At 39.9% G+C, this 18578-nt stretch overlaps 1 protein-coding gene across 1 annotated transcript; it reads right to left on the reverse strand.

The window, feature by feature from the left end:
- Positions 1-361: 361 nt before the first annotated feature.
- On the reverse strand, positions 362-18369 carry Sgo1 (shugoshin 1). Its single transcript, XM_090322068.1, has 8 exons — positions 18169-18369; positions 16198-16346; positions 15918-16114; positions 12696-12772; positions 9733-9791; positions 6369-7148; positions 3260-3449; positions 362-2717 (listed from the first exon to the last, which is right to left on the reverse strand). The coding sequence occupies exons 2-8, from the start codon at positions 16337-16339 to the stop codon at positions 2597-2599; spliced, it is 1566 nt and encodes a 521-aa protein (XP_090178194.1). The 5' UTR covers positions 16340-16346; positions 18169-18369; the 3' UTR covers positions 362-2596.
- Between the last annotated feature and the right edge of the window lie 209 nt (positions 18370-18578).

An 18578-nucleotide genomic window follows, 5' to 3' on the forward strand; every position in this document is an offset into this window, starting at 1 on the left:
CACACAATACTGAAAATACACAATCAACCAGAGGCTTTATGGAAATGGTTGACTTGAGGGCCTGAAGGGTGAGAATCAAAGCTACATCAGTTTCAAAACAGTAGAGGGACAGTCAGTGGTCTCGAGCATGGGTCTTGCCATGCTGGCTTCAAGTCATGATCTTTTGCCTTAGTCTCCTGCTGTGATTACAGGCTTGTGCCGCCATGCTTGGGACTAGAAAACTTTGATAAAAGACTAGAAAGGAGTATCTTAGGATTTGCAGGACAAAAGGTAAAACTGATGGTATTATAATACATCACTGATGTTCACAATATTAGTGTATTCTGTCATTGAAATTGATTATACATTCCCCCCCCCCCCACCCCGCAGTAACATATATAATCATTCTTAGTTTGTAGATTACCTAAAATCAAGCGGTATACTGGACTTAGCCCTTTGGCTACTGATCTCCATGAGCTTTTCTGCTCAAACCTAGCAGTCTTGAACAACTTGAGCCACAGCTCTACTTTGGCTTTTATGGCTGATTAATTGGAGATGAATCTCAGAGACTTTCCTGCTCAGGCTGGGTTTGAACCTCCAAGCAACTAGGATTATAGGTATGAGCCTGAAAAGCTTCAGGGATGAGTAGTTTATTGGAGGTAAGAGTTTCATGGGACATTTCTGTATGGGCTGGCTTCAAACCATGATCTCAGCCTCCTAAGTAGCTAGGATTACAAGTATGAACCACCATCAGCAAAAGCTGATTTTTTAAATTGTATTTCTTCTTTTCTTTTGTGGGTCATAGGGCTTGAACTTGGTCTGGGCAGTTTATCTCTGAGCTCTTCAGCTCAAAGCTACCTTCCCTACCCTTGAGCCAAGCCCCACTTCCCTGTTTTCTAGAAGTTAACTGGAGATTAAGAGTTTCAGATTCTTTTGTGCCTGGGCTGGTTTTGAACCTTGATCCTAAGATCTCATCTTCCTAACTAGCTAGGATTATAGGCGTGAGCCACCATGCCCGTTTTTAATTGTATTTATTCTTATTTAAAATAGCCTCCCAAACTAGCACTGTGGCTCATGCCTATAACCCTAGCTACTAAGGAGGCTGAGATCAGATCAGGTTCAAAGCCAGCCCAGGGAGGAAATACTCAGAAAAATACTAAAAAAAGGCTGAAAGTAGTAGAGCACTAGCCCTGGGGCAAAGAAGCTCAAGGACAATGTCCAAGCCCAGAAGCCCCAAGACTGGCTTCAAAAAAAGGAAGAAAATCTATAAAGTTAGTGAAGACAAGGATAATAGACGGTAAGGGTCAGTGATGTAAGGGAATGCACAAAGACTTGGACTGGATCAGAAATGGCCATCTTGTACAATTAGACTTGCCTTGTGTGTGCCAGGCAAGCACTCTAAAATCAACCGACCACTTCTAACCCCCCAATGAAGTTTTAACCTGGTCACTGAACAGGGAAGTGTGAGAACAGAATGGTAGTGGGGAGGGAAAGCAGAGACTTTCTCAGCAGTGGCTGTAGAGAATATCCAGGGAGATGGAGAGGAAATGCCTAAGACAGCCACATATATACTCTTTCTTACTGGATACTTAAAGCAGAAGTAAAATACAAATGCTGTTGGGTTTTTTATTGTTTCTTTTAAGCAAATTTTTATTGTTCTTTAAGAGGACCACCTTTTAGTGATTTCAAGTTTAAAAAGGTATATACAAATACACATGTTAAACTTGCTAAATTAATTCTCGTTGGCTGATCAAAAATAGTAAAAAGCCCTTACTATTTACACTTTTACGATGACTAAAGAGCTTTTCTAAAAAAAAAAAAAAAATCTATATTTGGGATTTTGCCAAGGAATCAATGAATAACATACACTTAGGGTTCATAATGAGTCACTTACTTAGACACTAAATCTAATTCACCAGTGATGCTCTAATCACAATCCTAAAAATGTATTATCTGAAAAATTACATGGGATAGTGATGCTAGGTGTGGAGGCACATGCCTGTAATCCCAACCTTCGAGACTGACACAAGACAGTTTTGAGCTTGAGGCTGGCCTGGGCTACACAGCAATATCCTGGACAAAACAAAAATAAAACAAACCCAACAATGGCATAAGGGATCCACAAAACTAACTGGGAGTACCAAGGAGTTATTCTACTCAAAAAAATATTCACATCTCTCTCTGTCCTTGGATACTTTTTTTTGCTGGTGCTCTGCCACAGCACCACTTCTGGTCTTTTCTGTGTACATGGTACCAAGGAATCGAACCCAGGGCTTTGTGCATGGTAGGCCAGCACTCTACCACTAGGCCATGCTCCTGGCCCATTCCCATCTCATCTTACAAAGTTCTTCATTATAGTATATTCATCGGCCCATGCCTTTAGGAAAAAATAATGGTGTAGATTAATGTAATTTTCAAGATGCTGGTACCACGCTACCCTTTAAATAAAACACAGCTATTTTTGAATAGCACAAAAAAAATCAAAAAGTATTGTTTTGAAAACATTTTCATGATTTAGTGTCCTGTTAACAAAATATTCAAATCTGTTCTATCCACCTCTGTGCTAACTCACAGATTCTCTACATAAGCAACAGAAAGAAGGGGGCAGATGATAAATTTAAACAGCATCCAACATTTTTTGTTTCGTACTTTTTTTACGTCTCGAATCCTTTTTCTGCTTGAAGATGGGAGAATTCAAGAAACACAAATCTGTAAAAGGATCCCCTCTTCTTAGTTTCCTGCAAGGGTTAAAGAGATAGTAAGCATCACTCTTTAAGTATCCTGTGTTAACTTACCCACTATAAAATAGCAGAATATGCCAGTTTCAGGGTTCTTCCTTTCGCGTGTGTGTGTGTGTGTGTGTGTGTGTGAGTGTGTGTGTGTGTGTGTGTGTGTGTGTGTGTGTGTGTGTGCGCGCGTGCGCGCATGCATTCGCATGTGTACGTGCGCGCCAGGTCTGGGGTTTGAGCTCAGGACCTCATGTTCTTGCTTGGCTTTATTTTTCAAGGCTAGTGCTTTACCATTTGAGTTATACCACCACATCTGGCTTTTAAGTTGGCTAACTGTAGATAAAAGTCTCACAGACTTTCCTGCCTGGGCTGGCTTCAGACAGGGATCTTCACATCCCACAGGTGTGAGCCAGCAATACTTGGCTTTCTATTTCTTTCAATCAAACTTTAATACTTAAACCAAGACTCAATATGGAACAGAGCCCAGCACCTTCACTCCTGCCACATGAAGCACGCATTATGAACACATCTTCCCCAAACCATATACTTACGAAGTTAGCGTTGGTTCCTTGTAGCTGACCATGGTCGCACACCTGCGCTTAGGCAGAGACTGTGCAGTGCATTCCACGAGCTGCTCTGGAGAAAGAGAAAGTCTTCTGATTTTGACTACAGGATACAAGGGGACATTGCTGATGTCCGTCAGGCTACAACGAGGCGTCTGTGGAGCCTTTGGAGGTGCACCTACAAAAAACCACAGTTATCCAATGTCCTTCCAAGGGGGAAAAAACACAGGAATACAACTGTAACGACAGGTTCTCAATCTACATGAAATGTGCCAATCTACATTTGTGAAGAAGAAATGCTTATTTTCTTTTTTATCCTAGCACACATATAAATAAATATATATAAATGCACACACATATGTATGTATATATATATGTATATATATAGTTATCATAAAGGTGGTGTACAGAGGGGTTATCGTTATATAAGTCAGGTAATGAGTACATTTCTTTTTGGACATTCTCTCCCAGTTTTTTCCCTCCTACCAATTTAGAATTATACAGTCTAAATATATACGCAATTTGGCATTTTACAGATTTTTTTAAACTTTCTCAAAAACAAAAAACAAAACAAACAACAAAAACAAAACAAAACTTTCTCCTTTAGGTGCTGCTGGTAGCTCATGCCTATAATCCCAGCTGCTCAGGAGGCTGAGATCTGAGGATCAAGGTTCAAAGCCAGCAGGAAAGTCTGGGAGGTTTCTTTTTTTGGGGGGGGGGGGTGCTAGTTTGGGGGCTTAAACTCAGGCCCTGTGCACTGTCCTTGAGAAAGCTCAAGGCTAGTACTCTACTACATGAGCCATAGCAACACCTCTGGATTTTTCTGAGTATGTAGTAACCAAGGAATCAAACCCAGGGCTTCATGTATGCTAGGTAAGCACTCTACCACTAGGCCACATTTCTGGTTGCGGTGAGATTATCTTCAATTAACCACCAGAAAAAAAAAAAAAAAAAGAAAAAAAATGGGGAGAAAAAAAAAGCTGAAAGTAGAGTTGTGATTCAAGTACTAGCCTTGAGCACACAAGCTCAGGGCCAGTGTCCAAGCCCTGAGTTGAAGCTCCAGGGCTATCCTCCCCACCCCCCAACAAAAATCTTTCAATTTTTCTGTAGCTCTTTAAAACCAGGTAATTTTGAAATATTAATATGGTAGATATGAACAAATAGAAGTTTTTTTCTAAAACAACTTTTTCTTTTCTTTTTTTTAACAATACATAGCTTGGGCATGAGTTTAACAATGAAATTTCATTTTAGTCACACTTTTTTTTTTTTTTTGATGGCAGTCCTGACTGGGGCTTGAACTCAGAGCCTCACATTCCTCAACTTGGCTCACCCACCTCCTCATGAAGCTGGCCTCTATTCTTGAGCCAAGTTACTAGTTCCAGCTTTGCTGGTTAATTATAGCTAAACATCTCCTAGATTTGTCTGCCTGGGCTGGCTTAGAACTAGAATCTTTAGATCTCAGTCTCTAGAGTAGTTAAATCATAGATGTGAGCCTCTGGTGATGGCATACCCTGTTATTTAGAATCATCAGTGTTTCCCTATCTTGTCCTGTACCAAAGTTCACAAGTACTTGGTTCCTAAAGTCTGATGAAGACATGTAAAGCCCTTCTATATTAAATAACGATAAATCAGAGCCTGCAAAAACCAGGATAAAGCCAGGAGTTTGGCCTAGTGGTAGAGTGCTTGCCTAAGACCCGGGTTCGATTCCTCGGTACCACATATGTAGAAAAAAGCCTGACATGAGGCTCAAGTGATAGAGCTCTAGCCCTGAGAAAGTCCAAGGACAGTGCTCAGGCCCTGAGCTCAAGCTCAGGATTAGTGCGCATGTGCACACATGCACGCACGCACACACACACAAAAAGCCAGGATAAAATGTAAAGCTAATGTTAAAAAGTTTCTAGTGTTTTTCCTGTTGTAATTATCCACATAATTCTGGTGTAAAGTGGGAGGCAGTGCTAACCAGCCCATAGTAAGGACATGGCAAGATGAAGAATCCCAAACAGCTTTAAGAAGAAAACTTATCCCAAGAAGTAGTAAATTACGACTGTACAATGAATGTACACTAAGCGGTCACATGCTGAGTTTTGGGATTGTCCTTTTCCATCACCCTAACTTTCTTTTTCATTGTTGGGATACTGTAAAGAGGGGTAACAGTTACATTCGTCAGTTAATAGGCATCACCTTAACTTTCACCACCCCAACTTTCAGCATATTTCTAAGAAGCACTATCAGGTAAGTTGGTATATTCTACAATAATGCTTGTCAAACTTTGATGTGTGTAATAAATCCAGAGACACTAATTCTAACTCAAGGAGTATGACCTGTGATTGCATTTAAAACAATTTCTAGGTAATGCTGATGAATACTTGTATTCTCTATTTTAGAAGACTTTTTTTTTCCTTTCAAAACTTAAGATAGCTACAGGTTGTGGCTCAGGTAGTAGAGTGATAGTAAGTATGAGGCATAGTTCAAACCTTAGTATCACCAAAACCAAAGAGAACTTAGATATTTTCATATGTACACAAAAATGATAATAGTAAGTTACTCAGCTTCAACAGTTTTTAACATTTGTTCAATCTTGTTTGATTTATTCTATAATTATTGCATATCTTTTGTGTGAACTCAGGGCCTAGATGTCTCTTAGCTGCTTTTGCTCAAAGCTGATACTCTACTACTTGAGTGACACCTCACTTCTGATTTTTTTGGTGCTAAAGTAGAGACAAGAGTCTCATCTCATAGCCTTTTCTTCCTTGGCTGGCTTCAAACTGAAATCCTTAGATCTAAGGAGCTAAGATTACAGGCATGAGCCATTGTTGTCCAGCTGACAAATTTTTAAAGTAAATCACATAACCTGACAATATCCTAATTAAAACATTCCCAAGTGAACACCTGAGTGGGCAGGTACAAGCTACGTCAAACTAAATACCTTGGTCTAATGATTAGCCCACATTCATTAGTTAGAAATGTATATTCCCACAGGCCCAGAAAGGCCTGTGGGAAGTGTCTTAACCTCCTGCAGACAGGTGGATGAGGACAGCAAAAGCACTGAGTGATCACTTATTAAAGATGGAGACAAAGAACAGCACCCAGCACTTACTGGCAGGTGTTGTTGGCTGAGAACCTTCCGTGTCTTCGTTATTCCTGTATTTCAGTGTTCTTCTAGACTGAGGCCTGGTAACTGGCCTGTCCCCTTGGCTGTCCAGGGTTGTGGTGTACTTGCAAGGGGGTAGATAGAGGTCATCAGAGTCATTTTCTGAAGCACTAGATTCACAGCTGTTTACTTCAGAATCGCTGTGGTTTTCTTTCCTAGTAGAATCACTGCTTGTTTTTGGTTGGAAAGGAGTGAGGTGAACATCTTCTGCCAAATTGAAATTGTAAGCATCAGTGGGACCAACAGAGTCATCCATATCTTTTTTGGAACCAGTTTGCTTATCTCTACTTTGGTTTCCTTTATTCTTTGTTTTAGGTTTTGACCTTCTCTGTCTGTGAGCTTTTCTTTTTCCTTCTCTATTTCTTCGTGCATTGTTAGATTTACTATTAGTTTGCTGGGGTTGAGGGTCCAAAATGATTTCTTTAGATTTAGTAGAGTTTCCTGGGTGCATTGGCCTTGGTGACTTGTTAATTTGGTTTTTATTCCACTGACAAAAATTTTCTTGTACATTTTGAAGTGTGCGTCTGTTTACTGTTGGGCTCCTGTCCAATTCCACAAATGGACCAGTAAAATGACTGCTTTCCAGTTTCTCCAAGGGACTAGATTTACTTAAACCACTCAAGTCTTTTGTCAAATGGCGGCGGAGAGACACTGTCCTGGGTAAGACATCATTGGAAGACTCAAAATCATATTGAAGTGCATCTTGGGAAATAGTAGGTATTGGCTCTAAAATTAAAAAATAAAATAAAATAAAAAACCAAGAAAATTTTAGGTTTTGGAAATGTGAACTTCAAAAGTCCTAAATTCAAAGTTATAGAAAAGTCATTCTACAATTTTTCTATATTTACAATAAGCAAACAAAATAGGGTAAACTTAATATTACCATTACTTGTCACAAAGTAAGTGATGGTTTGTATTTGACCTGTGAGAAAATACCATTTACTTTTTTTTTTTTCCTAGTCCTGAGGATTGAACTCAGGGCCTAGACATTGTCCCTGAGCTTCTTTTCCCAGCCCCCCTTATTTACTTTCAAAAACTATTCTGAAGTTATATATGCTCCAGGTCCAGAGGTTAAAAAGAAAATGAATAGAATAATCTCAGTATAATCTATGAGTAAGGAAGGAGAGGAAAAGAGCCTCATATTCCAAAGTGGGAAAAGGATATACCGATAAAGTGTAAGCTAAGTTGTTCTTTGACAAGTAAGATTGGATAATTAGAAGGCCACTAAAGTGAGAATTAAAAATTGTACTTATCAGAAAATAAGGGGGGGGGGCAGGAATTTGGCCTAGTGATAAGAGTGCTTGCCTAGAATGTATGAAGACCTGGGTTTGATTCCTTGGTACCACATACATAGAAAACCCGGAAGTGGTGCTGAGTCTCAAGTGGTAGACCTCTAGCCTTGAGAAAACCCATGGACAGTGTTCAGGCTCTGAGTTCAAGCCCAGGACTGGTAAAAAAGAAAATAAGGATATGCATCTGCTTTTATTATAAAACGATTTTTTTTTTTTGAAAAGGGTAGAAGACAACAAAGAAAAAGATTTGGAAAGCTAGCTACACACAATTCCCCCCCTCCCCCGCCCCCCGCAGCTAATATCAACAAAGAACCATCTTAGGGGACCTATCTTCATAGGAAGGGAAAAGAACAGGGGGCAGTAAGGAGGAAAGAACTGATGACCAGACTTCCAGATGCTGCTCCGCAGCCCCATAGGGACACGGTCTTAGTTCTCTTGTCTTGATTTTTCAGGAGCTTTGGAGGCTAAGAAGTCCAAGGACAAGGAGTCTGCTGGTGGAGACTCTGCAGTCAGAGGCAGTCCTGGTAAGAGGGCCAAAGCATCCCTCTTGAAAGCTTAGTGTACGTCAAGGGATTGATGATCATTGATAATCTGGATATATCACTTTCAAAGTAGAAAGGCATGGCTTTGAAGTTACTTTTTGTTGGGGCTGGGAGTTTGGCCTAGTGGTAGAGTGCTTGTCTAACATGCACAAAGACCTGGGTTCAATTCCTTGGTACCACATACATAGAAAAAAGCCAGAAGTGGTGCTGAGGCTCCAGTGGTAGAGCTCTAACCTTGAGAAAGTCCAAGGACAGTGCTCAGGCCCTGAGCTCAAGCCCAGGACTGGCAAAAAAAAAAACAAACTTTCTGTAAAAATCTTTCTGAAGTTACTTTTTGTGTAATAAGTTACTTTTTTGAACCTGTATAACATGGAGCCAGATATAACTCCATGTCCAGCATTTGTGGAGTGTGGCTAAGGCAATGTATGTAAAGTGTAGAGCCCACAGATGAGCATATAGTAGGGCTTAGGAAATTCCAGCTATAGCAACTGACTGGGCTTTTGACTGCAGAATTGGCACAATGGCTTTTTTTGGGGGGGGGGGTCAGTTGTGAGACTTTAACTCAGGGCCTAGGTGCTGTTCCTGAGCTTCTCTAATCAAGGCTAGTGCTCTACCACTCTGAGCCACACAGTTCCCACTTCCTGTTTGGGGGTAGTTAATTGGAGATGAATCTCACACTTTCCTGCCTGGGCTGGCACTGATCTGTGATCCTTAGAGCTCAACCTTCTGGTAGGTAGGATTAATAGGTGTGAGCCACCAGTTTCTGGCTTTTTTTTTTTTGAGATAGTATCTTACTCTATAGATTGCCCAAGGTGGCCTCAAATTCCAGGTTTTCTGCTTTTACTTCTCATGTGATGGGATGTGTATCACTCCTGGATTTAGATAACGTATTTCGTATTTGTGAACTTAGGACATGGGTGCTGTCACTGAGCTTTCACACTCACGGCTAGTTCTCTATCACTTGAGCCACCTTTCCACTTCTGGGTTTTTGGTGGCTAAGTGGAGATAAAAGTCCCATAGATTTTCCTCCTGGGGCTGGCTTGAACCATGATCCTCAGATCTTAGCCACTTCAGTGGTTGAGGATCACCTGCTAGATGGATTTACTTAAACCTGTATTATTCTTTTTTTTTTTTTTTTGCCAGTCCTGGGCTTGAGCTCAGGGCCTGAGCGCTGTTCTTGGACTTTTTCAAGGCTAGAGCTCTACCACTTGAGCCTCAGCACCACTTCCGGCTTTTTTTTTTGTATATATGTGGTACCAAGGAATTGAACCGGGTCTTTATGCATGCTAGGCAAGCAATTTAACCACTAGGCCAAACTCCTGGCCCTTAAACCTGTATTAGTCTATGTAAAAGAAATAGATTTGCTTTGATCAGATTACCAGTTGAGATTTAAAATTTAAAATAAAGATAATCTAGATTTTTTTCTTCTCTCTCAAGATTGTTCTCTTAATATTTTTAGATTTTTATTTGGATTACCTTCTACTTCGAATGACTCGCTTTGTCCTGGAAGGTCAGTTTCTTGAGGAGGAACTTGCCTTAGAAAATGAAAATTAGAAATTAATTTAGCAATTATATAAGAGAACCAAATTTAATATTTTCTGAAATTATATTTTCTCCTTTCCTTAGTATCATTTTATAATTGCATTCCAAACCAATACATCTGTTCTCCATCAAAGGAAACCAGAACCATTTATGCCAATTATATGGTGACTTATTTGTTACAACTGACATTCAACTCCCATTAGAAAGCTGGAAAGCTATCCCTGAAAACATGCCATAATTCAATTTCATTTACTGGAAACAACACCCAATTTAAACACACACACATAATTTAAAAAAAAAATGCAGATTGGCTGCTCAACTTTGTAGGACCTACTTTATTATGCACTCTACTGTGGTTTGTTAGTGAAAAATGCCTTAATGGCATTAACTCTTTTGTAACTAATATTCATTTTCTTTAAAAACAAAAATCAGTCTTATAGCAATTTTTTTTTTTTTGCTAGTCCTGGGGCTTGAACTCAGGGCATGAGCACTGTCCTTGGACACTTTTGCCTCAAGACTAGTGCTCTGCTACTTAAGTCACAGTGCCACTTTCAGCTTTTTTGTGTGTATGTGGAACTGAGGAATTGAACCCAGGGCTGCATGCATGCTAGGCAAACATTCTACCACTAGGCTATGCTCCCAGCAATTACTTAAATATTCAAAACCTATTACAGAAAGTTTAATTCTAATTGTCACTTCATTCTTTTCAATCTATAGAGAATTTCCCACTTTACATTATATAAAAAATAAAATGCTAGTTTAGGATAGAGAGCTGTGTTAACAGTTACTTTAGAAATTTTATAAAAAACTGGATTCCTTCAGCTTTTGCCTGTGCTGTGTGTAGTTTTAAAGTTCAATAGTATAAAACTAGTCATGATTCAAAAGTTATCTATGGGGTTAGAAATTGTCCTTGTCAGTACTCCATGAGAAGGGAGCAGAGTTAAAAGCGACACAGAGAACTGTGTATAGCAGAAGTCCTTTTGGGAGTGATTATGCTTTCTAGGGTGTATCTGCCAATATTTGGAGTCATTTTTAGTTCTCATACATGGAGCAGGAAGAGGTAGCTGGTACTTTAAGTAACTGCTATTCCTCATTATGCTTAGACAAACAATTATTTGGGCCACAATATTAAGTGAGTAACCCTGGGCTGCATTGAGCAATGTTGCATGCTTCTTTCTCTTTTTGCCCGTCCTCAGGTGTGAACCTGGAGCCTGGGTACTGTCCTTGGACACTTTTGCTTAAGGTTAGCATTCTTGAGCCACAGGGCCACTTCTGGCTTTTTCTGGGTATGTAGTACTGTGGAATCGAACCTAGGGCTTTGTGCATTGTAGCTAAGCACGATACCACTAGCTACACTCCCAGCCTCCCCTGCCCCTTATTTTAATTGAATTTTGATTTTAATGAATTAAACTAATCTCAGTATTTCTCAAGCAAGCATAAAATACATGTGATCTAAGAGAAAAAGAGGGTGTAGGGGTCTGACAGAAAAAGGATTTGCATTGATGAAACAATGTGACAGCTGTATTAAATGTGATGTTTTAGTATACAGTCTTTTCTAAACCAGATTATTGAAGGTCCTAAGGCTTGAACTCCAGGGCTTGAGCATTGTTCTGAGCATAATTTGCTCATGGCTAGTGCTCTATCACTTGAGCCACAGCAGCACTTCCAGCTTCTTTTTTTTGGCAATTTAATGGAAGTAAATCTCATGGACTTTCCTGTCCTGGCTGGCTTTGAGATCTCAGTCTCCTGAGTAGCTAGGATTATAGGTGTGAGCCATAAACACTGAGTAAATCAGATTATAATAATAATTATTATTATTTTTGCCAGTCCTGGGCCATGAACTTAGGGCCTGAGCAATGTCCTTGGGTTTTCAGGGCTAGAGCTCTACCACTCGAGCCACAGCACCATTTCTGGCTTTTTTCTATGTATATGGTACCAAGGAATTGAACCCAGGTCTTCGTGCATGCTAGGCAAGCATTCTACCACTGGGCCAAACTCCCGGCCCTGAATCAGGTTATTTTTAAGACTGGAAATTTTCATTTTGATTCTTAAAACAATACCTATAAGGAAAAAAAAAATGACTAAAGGAAAATTAGTTTTGAAACGCCAGTGGCACCCATCTAAGGTACTAAGGGAAATATTAAAAAAAAGACCTTGGGGCAGGTTAGACAGGGCAAAAGGGAGACCTTATCTGAAAAGTAACTAAAGCAAAAAGGAAAGGAATATAGCTCAAGTGACAGAATACTTGCCTGGCAAGAGCAAGGCACTAAATTCAAATGCTATTATTTTAAAAATAGTGAAACCAGGCACTGGTGGCTCATGCCTGTAATCTTAGAAGCCTGTACTCAGAAGCTGGAGATTTGAGGATTGTAGTTTGAAGCCAGCATGAGACTCTTATCTCCAATGAAGTATTCAGAAAAACTGGAAGTGATGCTGTGGCTCAAGTGGCAGAGTACTTGAGCAAAAGGAAGGTCAGGGACAGTGCCTAGCCCCAGAGATCAAGCACTACGACAGGCAAAAAAAAAAAAAAAAGTGAACAAAGCATCTAAATAACAAATAAAAGCTGTGAGCTTGCAAGGTGGTATATGCCTGTTAATTCTAGCACTTAAAAAGGTTGAGGAACACTTGCCAGACCTTGTTTCAGAACACAAAGAAACAGACTAACGAATGTATGAGACTGTCTGAGACCTGCGAAGCTTCTTTTACCTGATGTGACTGAATACAAGACAAAGAAAGCTCAAACTTGGCTATATAGAAGGATTTCAACACATCAAGTTTTCTTACATACATTTTACGTAGAGCACCTGATTCTATGATACAAACTTCCTTTGGTTAATAAATCACAAAATTAAATCTTTCTCTGTATTTAGAAGCATAGTAATGAATTTGATACTAACGGTAAATCCTTCACAGACAAATCACAGGTACTGCCATCGCCACCGGAGCCCATTTCAGACAGATATACCTTCTGGTTCTGTTAAGGTATTGAAACAAGACAACAGTCAACTATTGTATAGGTATAAACACACAGTTACAAACATGACTGAACAAAATGAACTCTTTTACTATATCCACTTACTCACAGTCCACTATGGTATCAAGCAGCTTAGGAATTGGAACTAGAACAGCTGAGAAGTGATCAAATCGTGTCCTCCTAAAGCTTTTATTCTAGGTTCGATATATATCAATGTACATATATGTATATATTTGTGTCTATATATGCACATGTGTATATAGACCCTATCTATCTATCCACGATAGATTTAGATTGTGTTAAGTGCTAGGAGGAAGTAACAGAGAGATGTGAGAGAACATAATTGAGGTACTGTTTTTTTCTTTATATAGCGAATTTGATCTGAGATTTGAGGACTAGAATCAGCCACTACATGAGCAAGAGTTCAGAAAGGCACGGAAATAACAAACACAAAAGTCATGGCTAGGAAAGAAAATCTGCTGTATTAAGAAACTAGGTTGGGCTGGGAATGTGGTTTACTGGTAGAGTGCTTGCCCAGAATGTGAATCCAGCCCTGGGTTCGATTCCTCAGCACTACATAAACAGAAAAAGAGAAAGTGGTGCTATGACTCAAGTGGTAAAGTGCTAACCGTAAGCAAAAAGGAAGCTCGGGGACAGTGCCCAAGCCCTGAGTCCAAGCTCCAGGACTGGCAAAATCAGCAGTAACAACAATGACAAAAGAAAACCCAAGGCCTTGAGAGCCACCAATGTGGAATTTAATCCAAGAGTCATCAGAAGTCACTATAGGGAAGAAGGAAAATGATAAGCTCTAAAAAGATGAATGAGGGCATTATGTGAAACATGGATTAAAATGAGGACAAAGCCATAAAGAGCTGACAGATTACCACAGCAAATCAAGTAAGACATGGTAGAGTTGTGGTTACAAAGGCAAAGGACTTGAGTTAACACACCATGCACAGATTGAGAAGGCATGGAGGAGAGACACTAAGGGAGGAAACTTATGGTTTTGGTCTGACAAAGTACACAGGCTAATTTACTTAAATATGAATTATGGAACAGAAAAAGTACACATGTTCCGGACAGTGAACAAAATCAGGGTTGAGTTTTATACAAACTATGCTTGGGATGGCTTCCAAACATTTAAGTGGAGATATAGAGTAGCAGCTGTGTGTGTGTGTGTGTGTGTGTGTGTGTGTGTGTGTGTGTGTGTTTGTTTTGATTTATGGATCTGAAAGTTACCAGTAGATGGATGGTATATGCGTGCAGAGTGACTGGCATTTAAAAATAAGCCACCAGCAAAGGAAAATGACTGGGAACCGTAAGAAAGAAAGCTAGAGGAGAATTATAGCAAGAAAGGCAAGAGATCCAAAATTTCAGCGAGAGAGTGTTCTGTCACATACCATTTCAAGTGTGTATGGTCACTGAAGTGACCACTGAGTGTGGATATGTGGAGGTTCTGTTGACTTGAAACATTGTGGGTTTTTTTTGCTTGCTGTCTTGTTTTTTAAATTCTGCTGTGCATGGAAAAAAATGAGGTAATGTGGGCCGAGAAGTTCCATTTGCCTTTCCTTAAAGGACATAGGAATAAATAAATTTCTACATTAAAATCCTTGAGGTTAAAGGGAGAAAGTACAATGTGTAAGGAGAGGGTACCACTATACCGGAGAGAGAAGGAGGATATGTAGAGACAGAGGCAAAAATAAGAAGAGGACAATTCCACTGTGACTCCCGAGGAAGGATTCTAATTTGATTCAATTGGTTTCTGAAGCTTCATGAACATATACCATATTGACTTTAAAGTGATTAAGCTTAATACTGTTCCTCAGAAATTGGCAAATGGTATTATTCTTCAAGATAAATAGAGGAAAGATGAATATCTTTACAGTAATATTATTTAAAAGATTCATTATAGAATTTAGGGAAAAAAACACTATTAAAAATTGGTTATGAGGGGTGGGGGAGGGGAGGAGGGAAATGGGGACCATGACATGGGAAAGGGTATCAATGTGTGGGAATTAAGGCACCATTTATCTGGCAAATATCATGTAACCCTTCTATTAATTACAATAAAAATATATTAAAAAATATTGGTAAGCTAACTACTGATAGGCAAGAAAGGTATTAGTACTTCTCACTGATAAGATGAACAGAACACTTTATGGACTGATAGTTCAGAATGTGTGACAAATATAGTAAGTACATGAAAGAAAATAAAACAATGCTTCAAAGCTAAAAATACATTGGCTCAGTAAATAATATTGCATTTTAAGCAATTCTAAAAAGTTGTGGATAAAGCCTAAATAATAGAATTTTCTCCCCATTTTTTTTGTGATATTGAGTATTTCATCCCTAGTATTTCCACTGATTTCAACAAAAACTAGAAAGGGAGCAGGAAGATTCATACAGCTTTGGTGAGATATTTTATCTCCTACAACTGATTAAATAGGGAAAAGGAAAATTCAAGATTACATGTTGAAGAAAATAATCCAACTCTTACACAAACTAAAATCATATTTAATCAACAGAGCAGTTCTTATCTACACTCTGTATATAAATATTACACATGTGCCTACATGTGGAATTTTTTTTAATCTTTTTTTTTTCTTTTAATCTTTTTTTTTGCCAGCTCTGGGCTTGAGCTCAGGACCTGACCACTGTCCTTGGACTTTCTCAAGGTCAGAGCTCTACCACTTGAGCCTCTGTACCACTTCCAGCTTTTTTTTCTATGTATGTAGTACCTACCGAGGAATCGAACCCGGGTCTTTGTGCATGCTAGGCAAGCACTCTACCACTAGGCCAAACTCCTGGCCCCCATGTGGAATTTTTTAGTATCACACATGGTAGCTTCCGCCTGTAATCATAGCTATTCAAGAGGCTGAGTTCTGAGGCTCAAGGTTCAAAGGCAGCCTGAGAAGAAAAGTCCCCAAGACTCTCATCTCCAATAAATTACTCAAAAAAAGCTGGAAAATAGGCGTGTACTTTAAGTAGTAGAGCAGTAGCTTTGAGGACAAAAAGCTTAGGGACAGCACCTAAACCCTAAGTTCAACCCCAGGAATGACTCAAACAAACAAACGAACCAAAAAGATCTGAAGTGCTTATTACAGGGTATTTTTTTCTCTCTCACAAATATCTGCAGTAGAAATACCTGCACTGTTTCTTTTGTTTGTTGGGAAGTGAGTTTTTCTTTCAATGCAAACAGCTGGCACGTGAGGTAGTAGCATTCTTTTCTCAGCTGTAGTATCTCTTCTTGGGCTTCTTGTACCTTGAATTTTTCATTTTGCAAAGCTACAACTAACATTCTATTGTTGTCCTGGTAGTTTTTCAGCAGTGTGGAAGTGCTGGCTAGAAGAATGTAAATGAGAACAGTCAGTTATTAAATCTAAAGTTACAAAGTGATGTAATAGGATGACATCAAAGCCTCTTACTGACTACTTGGCAGGGTGCAACAATGAAGGACTTGCGCCTGCCAACCTCTGCCAAGTTTTTGTTCCTTTTCTCTTTCATTCGCTTCTTTATGTTTTCGAGGCTATCTTGAAAGGACTTTTTCTGGCATCTTTCCTTGGCCATCTTTTACCTACAAATGTAAAACAGTAAAGAATAACTGTTCTCAGATATTTTCACACACCAAATTCAGCTCTGAACATAAAGAGGGATGAAGTAATCCTAGCTACTATAGAGGCCGAGGCTGGGGGATCACGAGTATGGGGCCAGCTTGGCCAACGTAGTGATATCCCATCTCAAAAAATAAACAAAAAGATGTTAGAATTGATTACATATACAAAATAAACAAAAAAAAACCCTATAAAAATCTCCTTTTTTTTGGACAGAATCTTCTTTCCTCCCCTATTTTTAACTGGAGGTAAGAATCTCACTTTCTTTAGTGCCTGGGCTAACTTTGAACTGTGATCTCAGCCTCCTGAATAATTAGGATTACAGGCGTGAGCCACTGTGCCTGGCTATGTTCTACTATTTTGAGCTCCACTTCCACGTCTTTTTTTCGTCTTCTTTGAGTGGTTATTTGTAGGAAAGAGTCTCATGGGGATTTATTTTCTTGCTCAGGCTGGTCTTGAACCATAATCAACAGATCTTGGCCTCCAGAGTAGCCAGGATTACAGGCATGCCTGGCTAAGAAGGCTTTACTAAACAGATATTTTTCAACCTGAAGGATTCCAGAATACATCATTTAGCCATTCTTTAACAAATACTCATTGAGGGCTTACTATATTCATTTTTTTTCCTGTATCAGTTTCCCAAGAAGAGGGGACAACAAACATGTACCGCTACGCCAGGCTTATAGTTATATTTTCATGCCATTATTATTAGGTTTCCAAAAATGTTTGCAGGGTCAGTTTTATGCTTATGTTGACTGCACTAGTTCACAAGCATATATAAACAGCTGAGCTGTGTGTTCTAGCTTTTCTCTAGTTATTACTTTATTAGATCAGTTCCTCCAATTGCTTGCCTCTCTATGCACTATTAACCCAGTATCATTTGCACACTTAAGGTCAAAGTGATTTCCAAATTATGTAGCACTACATACAATTTTAATAGATTACAATTACAGAGCCAGAAAGAGCAGGAACTAGGGCAAAGAGACACACCAGCATTCTCAAAGTCATTGCTATTACTCAGACTACAAATGACTTGTATATTATATACACAGAACATTGGACATTTTTAAATTGACAGTTAACAGTAGCAAAACAGGGAGGCCCTGGTGGCTTAGTCCTGTAATCTTAGCTACTCAGGAGGCTGAGATCTTGAGGATCTCAGGGTGTGAAGCCAGTCTGGGCAAGAGAGTCCATGAAACCCATCTCCAATTACCCACCAAAAAACCAGAAGTGAAGCTGTGGCTCAAGTGATAAGAGTGTCCATCCAGGGCTTGAATTCAAGCCCCAGGTCTGGCAGACACACAAAGAAAAAATAAGTACAATCAACTCTATGCTCCAATATGCTTGTATGTTTTGTTGTTGTTGTTTTGGTCAGTGGTGAGGCTTGAACTCTGGGCCTGGACACTGTCCATGAGGCTCTTCAGCTCAAGCCTAACACCCTACCCCTTGGAGCCACAGTCCCACTACAATATGCTACTAGATACGACAAACTGCTTTGCATAAACGATCTTAATCCTCGTTTACACTTTGCAAACCTTAAACGTGCAAACAAACGCTTGTTCCCTACAACCATCTAGTTCTACAATTTTCACCAAAATAAATAAATAAACAAATAAATCACATATCATCATCTCAATCAAATATTTGAGTATTCCTGCTATGTAGTATCAGGTAGATCCCACTTAAACTTTGTGCACATGCAACATACTGAGAAGGGTCCAGCAGACGAGTGCAGCTACTTTTTATAAAGCGCTAATATTAGATAAGCTGGACAACACAACTGACCTCCGTGGAGTTTTTGAAATCTGAACTGCAGGTGCTCTTGAGCCACGCAGGTTCAAGTTACGGATGAGGTTGGATGTGGTTTTCTTTTCTTTTTTTTAAAGTTTCCGTTATTACATCTAAAAATCAAAGTGTGTGTGGGGGGAGCGGGGGAGGCTCTCCCAGACGTTTTACTGCTGTCCAGGGAGTGTGGCAAAGCGATAGGGACAGGCCTTGTACTTGGGGCGGCTCCTGGTCCCCCCCCCCTCCGCCCTGCCCCGCCCCGGGGTCCGGCCAGGTCCCCCGAGGAGGAGGCCGCAGGCCCGGGCGGCCCCGCGGGCGCCCGACACTCGCACGAGAAGGGACGTCCGGGGTTCCGCGCCGCACAGGGCCGTCCCCCGCCCCCCGCCCCCGTCCAGACACTAAGTTCTTGG

This window comes from Megascapheus bottae, chromosome 2, assembly GCF_031878675.1.
Source record: "Megascapheus bottae isolate mThoBot1 chromosome 2, mThoBot2.hap1, whole genome shotgun sequence".
Taxonomy (NCBI): domain Eukaryota; kingdom Metazoa; phylum Chordata; class Mammalia; order Rodentia; family Geomyidae; genus Megascapheus; species Megascapheus bottae.

What these genes read in the sequence shown, in the direction of transcription:
- Sgo1 (XM_090322068.1), bottom strand. Translation starts at nt 16,339, where the DNA reads ATGGCCAAGGAAAGATGCCAGAAAAAGTCCTTTCAAGATAGCCTCGAA. An exon ending in TGCACCCTGCCAAGTAGTCA is followed by an intron (nt 16,115 to 16,197) that starts GTAAGAGGCTTT and finishes ACATTCTTCTAG; the next exon opens with CCAGCACTTCCACACTGCTG. An exon ending in AAGGAACCAACGCTAACTTC is followed by an intron (nt 2,718 to 3,259) that starts GTAAGTATATGG and finishes TAACCCTTGCAG; the next exon opens with GAAACTAAGAAGAGGGGATC.